The 6,319-nt window shown below is 31.1% G+C and overlaps 2 protein-coding genes across 2 annotated transcripts; both read right to left on the reverse strand.

Moving 5' to 3' along the window:
* Positions 1–1,337: 1,337 nt before the first annotated feature.
* LOC101500998 (uncharacterized) lies at positions 1,338–2,728 on the reverse strand. Its single transcript, XM_004507461.4, has one exon. The coding sequence runs from the start codon at positions 2,345–2,347 to the stop codon at positions 1,475–1,477; it is 873 nt and encodes a 290-aa protein (XP_004507518.1). The 5' UTR covers positions 2,348–2,728; the 3' UTR covers positions 1,338–1,474.
* A 1,812-nt stretch (positions 2,729–4,540) lies between these two features.
* On the reverse strand, positions 4,541–5,701 carry LOC101512879 (uncharacterized). The gene has a single exon (XM_004507411.4). The coding sequence runs from the start codon at positions 5,603–5,605 to the stop codon at positions 4,718–4,720; it is 888 nt and encodes a 295-aa protein (XP_004507468.1). The 5' UTR covers positions 5,606–5,701; the 3' UTR covers positions 4,541–4,717.
* Between the last annotated feature and the right edge of the window lie 618 nt (positions 5,702–6,319).

A 6,319-nucleotide genomic window follows, 5' to 3' on the forward strand; every position in this document is an offset into this window, starting at 1 on the left:
CTTTCCCTAGGAAACCGGAGAGTTAAAGATCAAAAAAGAAAATTTAAACTTCTAATATCAAAAGTCTTATTTGAATAACGGTTAAAGTGTTCTAAAACTGAGCATCTCCGCTCTTAATTTATTATTCTAAATGGCTAAAGAAGTGTTAATATTTCAAACATCCGTGTCATAAATGTAGCACAAACTCAATACAAATGTGCATGAATGTTGATCAAATGCAAGGTGAAAATATCAAGTATTATATTTAATTAAAAGTGAATTAAATAATAAATTTTAGATTAAAAATTATTTTTAAAAATAAAAGTTACAAATTTTAACTTTTAATTAGAATTAAAATTTTGAAGATAAAATTAATTTTATTTAAGCACAACCAAATAAAATACTTTAAAATCAATTCCACACCTCTAAAAATTGGAATCAAATATCCTCTAAATCAAATAGCCTGAGCAATTTATAAAATATTTAGCTGTTTCATCTTCATAATATTTAATCATCAACCTAACTAATGAACTTGTAATCTTGTTGACAGCAAGATGGATTTAATTTGACTTTGAATCCCATGTGGGCATATGATAATAATTGATTGATGTGGAGAGGTTTCTAATTGATAATGCTAATTCACCTCCTCCCTTTCATACAAAAAAATCCTTCAACTTTGGATGACAATTAGCATCTCTGGTTGTTCAAACATTACAATATCTTTCTTTTTTTTTCATTCTATTTTCTTGGTAATATTACCTTTCTTTTTTCAAGATCTGATTGTGTAGTTGAGTAAATGGTCAACCAAGAAACTTGAATAATTTTAATTCAAATATAGTCACGATCTTACTTATAAGAAAATATCTATACTATATTATTTAGTCCTAATAATAAAAAGTCTGAGCACAATTTTTTTAGAAGAATATGAATATATTTTAAGATGTATTAATTATTATTTGAATTCATTTCATACCTTTGTTTTAATGTGAGATCCATGTTATTTAGAAACTTAGATATTTCTCATGCATGTGGATGTATTTGGGTACTTTTAGAATACAGTTTGAAATTAAATGTTTTTCCTTAATCGTGAAGAATTTTTTTTTTTTTTCTTCTTATAAATACAACTAGAGGTAGTATTAAAATAAAAAAGTCATGCAAAAATAAATAAATAAATGCTACAAGTTTGATTGGAAATCATTTCTAATCTTGGTTTCATTTTTCACATTTTCATTTACTTTTATCTATTCAATTAAGTAAAAATAATGCTCACAGAGGAGAGCATTTGCAAAAAGAAGTAAAAAATAAAATAAAAGGAAAAATAAAAAACTAAAAGATGGGATATGAAGGAAACTTTGTTAAGGGCAAAAAGAAAGAGATATAGAGTAGCTATAATTTGATCCTTGTATAATATTGTATATTTAGTAACTGAACAAGTTTTAATTACATTTATGTACATCTTTGAGATGAGACCAAAATTGAATTTGTGAGTCTAAAACTATTGGCTAAAGATGTTAAGAAGGGAAACTCTTGTTCTAATGAGTTGCCTTGAAAGTTGCTCAACACCTCCTTCTAAATCTTCAATACAAATCTCCAAATTTTCCATATGGCTATGAATATTCTCAACAGATAACACCTTGTGACTTATGAGAGATTGCAAAGTTGCATCCACCTTTACAAATTCATTTGAATCTGATTCTTGAGAAAAATCACAAGTCACTCTTGTTGGCTGCATCATCTTAGACATTGTTGACCATATACTTTTCTTTGATTGTCCCTTGGAATCAGATACAAACAACAACATAGATTCTAAGGATCTCACAGTAACTGCTTCTGCTTCTTTTAACATGACAAAGATAGAAGAATTTTCATTATCTTTGCTTGAGGAACAAGCAATCAACTCATTTTTGATTCCTTTCAAATTTTTTACTACCTTTTGAATTTCCTTTTTAATAATTTTCCTTGATGTTAAGTATTTTTCACCTTCAACAGTGAATTCAACTCCAGCAACACTTTTCCTTCTAATAACTGATTGAACCACATGCATGTTTTCTTTTGATCTCAATAAGCAATCTTGTGCTGTGCTACAAATATCAAGAAGCCTCAAAGATCCTTCTAATAAATCATCAACCGATTTTTCACCGCATTCAAGTGTCAATGTTTGTTGTGTAGTTGACAATTGTAACAACTTATCAGCACAATCATGCAAATCCATCAAGCCGCTTAGTTTGTGGCTTATTGAAGAAGTGGATGTGGCTTCAGAATCCTTCAATCTTTGCAAATTTTCATGGAATTGTGGTACAAGAGGGTGGGGTGCAGAAGGTAAACTGTTGCACCTAATATGCATAGAGTTTTTTGTGTTTGATTCCATTTTTTTTTTTTTTTTGTAAGATAACACAATAGAAGACTATAGGAGAAGGAGATAATATGCACAATTTGTTCTGAATTTTAGTGGTTGGTTTCTGCTTCATATATATAGCAAAAGAATTGAGGGAGACAAGTACAATATTTTTTTCCTTGATGTCATTGATTTGGCATGCAATTATATCATCTTGATTTGAATCTCAGATTTGGAATGGCATTGTTTATTGAATGCTTCCCACTCACTAGGCCTTCCAACTCGACCTAACATAATTAACTTTGGAATCACATGGTTGTTTGAGAAATGGCATCTTTGCAGGTTGATGATATAAAATAATTCAAAATTTATGGTGCATGCATGTGTGGAAGCCTTTGTATAATGTTAAACAACATTCAGAATGCAAACTTGTCTGCTGAATTAAGGGCAACATGAATCTTTAGCTTCAGATATGAAACATGAAATTAAAAGGTGTAAGGTAATGATATACACATCACAAACAGGATGCTGGCACCATACAGTTTCTTATGCAAAAGGAAGTTGCTTGGTAGGGAAGTTTGAAAATACCAATGCTATGAGGTAAGTATGCAACATAAACATTGAATTTTATTGTCTCCTAAGAGATGATTAACCATGTATGAAGAAGCACTAATATAGAACTGACACCGGACACAACATTGACATGTAAACATTAGTAATAATTTGAGAAAATTGAAGGGATTGAATGTAATCATATTTGTTGGTATCAAATACCGGACACGCCTTCAATATTAAGTGTATATGCTACATAGTTAATCATTCTATAAGTATATTCACATTTTTTCAAGTCATATATAGTTAGACCAGAAAACATGTAGCATATATTTTTGAAATGTTGCTTCTCTATGATTCATGGTCGGTTGTTGTTGATCTTCTCGAGGTATCTGCTTGGAGAAATAGATGAACTAATGAAGCATTCAGCAGAAACATCAACCAACCAGAAACAACAACATAAGGAGCACTAGAAACAAGCTTGTTTGTGTCCCTACACAACCTCAACCAACCAAAATATCCTTTCATATTAGCATTAATATGCTCTTAGAAAGACAGAAACTTTGGACCTGTGGTTTTGGTTAAAAGGTCATAATCAATTAATGAAGTTGAGACTTGTTCAAATATCAATAGTTTTAAAAGTATGTAGTCCTCCAAAGATACATGAGATATCAAGTTGTTGTTGGTCTTCTCGAGATTGTTTACATCAACTTGAACCTCACAGTGTAAAACAAACATAAATTTTAGGGAACAAACTGATACCCAAATATAAAATAAGGGACTGCATTGATGTTTTTTTTTTTGTAAAGGAAAATTTGATGTTTGTTATAAACATTAAAGGACCAAATTAATGTCAAAAAGTTTTAGATAAGTACATTCGAGACTTGAGTCTTTAGTATAGTTTTTATGTTACCTTCTTCCACTTGCATATTTTGAAGCTGGAGGGTGGAAATAAAGGAAAACTGAAAGATGAGTTTTTTTTATATATAATAAAGGCCAAAAACAAGGTAACTAGAGCACATGATTGGAAAAATCTACCCAATGTCCTCTCAAGGCAAGGGCATTGGCACAAGAGTTTGCTTCACGATAAAGTAAAGGAAAAATAAAGGAGAGAGATAAGGAAGTGATTTTTTTTTAAATAGTAAATGTTAGTTGTTATTTTGTTATTAGAGAAGTGGAACTCGTGATTTTATTATCACTCCAACTCCAATGTTGCTCCCCCAAGCACTCATAAGGTAGTGATTAAAGTGTATATTTATTAACAAGAACATCTATCTGATCACATTTTTTGTACAGTTTGAGACACTGTAGTGAAAATTGGACTCTAGTGTTCACAGTTAATTGTCATATGGTTTTTCTCTAACTAGTGATCGAAGATGTTAAGAAGAGAAATTTTGGTTCTAATTACTTCTAGGCAAGGTTTTAAATAGTGGTCGTAGTAACCATTATGATTGTGTCGTGATCATTGATATTGTAGAGAATTGTGATCAAATGCAGTCGATCGATGGAGCCTCAACCGTGGTCGCATTACAGTTTTGGCAACAGGAAGAAACGTTATGTAACGGCCTAAACACTGTCGCAGATCTTTATTTAAAACCTTAGCGATAGATACTCCTCTTAAAAAATGAGAAAACTATAAAATTATGAAAGAACAATAAAACTGAAAATGTAATAAGATTGCAAAATGGTCAAGACTTTTAAATAAAAAATTTACAATTATGCATTCCTGTCATTTCATGAACTTTTTACCATAAAAATAACAGGTACATAACACATTATCTACAATTGTATTAAACAAACAAGATGCTACATGTTGCAAAATTCTGAAGCATCTTCTGGTTCATTCAACAACTAGTGATTAAGGATGTTGAGAAGGGCAACTCTGATTTTAATCAAACGCCTAAACAATGATTCAAGTCCTTCTTCAAGGTCTTGTATGCATGATCCTAAATTCACCAATTTATTTTGCAAATTATCAATGTCATTTGATTTGCTTGCCAAGTTAAATGCAAAGAACTGCAAAGCACTGTCCACTTTTGCAAACTCATTCTCATCTTCACTTTGTGAATTAGATACCCTTTTGTTATGCATAAGCTTTGAAACCAAAGACCAACTACTTCTTTTTGATTGTGTTCCACACATAAAATTCAACAATGACTCAAATATAGTGAAAGTTATCATTTCAACTTCTTTCAACAAACTAACTATTGCCACAGTTTGATAGTCTTTGTTTGTGATAGAAAGACTGCATTTATTTGCACTACCTTTCAAATTTTCCAATGCTTTGAAAATGGCCTTTCTCACAACTTTCCTTGAAGTCAAAAATTTCTTAACCTCTACTACAACCTCACTTTCACCTCCTCTCCTTCGTCTTATAATCGATTGTAGCTCGCGCGCCCACTCTTTTGTGTGAAGTAGCGCGTCTTTCGTTGCTGTGCATGTATCTAGAAGCCTTAAGGAACCTTCCAAGAGCTCATCAACCCATTTCTCTTGGCTTTCCTTTACAAGTGCTTCTTGTGTTAGAGGCAATTGAATCAATTTTTCAATGCAAATATGCAAATCTTGAAGGGTGTTTAGTTTTTGGCTAAGGACTATAGAGGAGGAAGTGGAATAAGAATTTTCACCTCCTAATCTAGCTAAGTGTTCATTGCATTGTAGAATAATAGGGTGTGGCTTTGAAGGTAAACTATTAGAACGAGCATGGTTATGAAATTTGGTGTTCAATGCAGAGATTTCCATTTTTTTCTTCTTTACAAGAGAAGAAAAGTGTGTTAACTTTTAAGGTTGAATATGTGAAATTGAGTTGCCAATTTGCTATCTTTCTTAGGCTATTGATCAATATATAATGGATAGGAGACATTAATTAGGAATCTTATCTTAAAATAAATAATTAAATGTTAACTTATCTAGATTGATCTTGACATTAACACAGATTTGTTAGTACAATGTCTCCACCACCATATCCTTACAACTCATACTCTTGTCTTTTTATTACATGTTTATTTTCTAATGATTTCATAATCATGTTTGGCCTCTTTTTTTATGGTTCATTGTATCTCTATTATATATCACACGAGGGACATTGACATTTTCTATGGTGGTTGCTAGTGACATAAATATATCTTGTCTTTTGTGAAGAATTATTTTATCAACACATGTAGATAGATGATGCAGGTACTAGCTAGTTGAACAAAAAAGGTCCAGCTTATTGAGGCATGCATCACTTGGAAATTAGTAAGAGTACACTAGCCAATGATTATGCTTTAAATATTTTTCTAGCTCTTTCTAGTTTGTACTAAGTACTACAATTAAATATAAAGATGCTATTTACTCCCTTCTTCTTTGTTTTGGTTTAAATCATATGGGTTTTACCATCTTAAAAATGATAGGTGGACTACAATAGAATAATACTTAAAAATCATTTGAAATTTAAATGATAATCGGCGACGCTCT

The sequence above is a fragment of the Cicer arietinum genome, chromosome 6 (assembly GCF_000331145.2).
Source record: "Cicer arietinum cultivar CDC Frontier isolate Library 1 chromosome 6, Cicar.CDCFrontier_v2.0, whole genome shotgun sequence".
Taxonomy (NCBI): Eukaryota; Viridiplantae; Streptophyta; class Magnoliopsida; order Fabales; family Fabaceae; genus Cicer; species Cicer arietinum.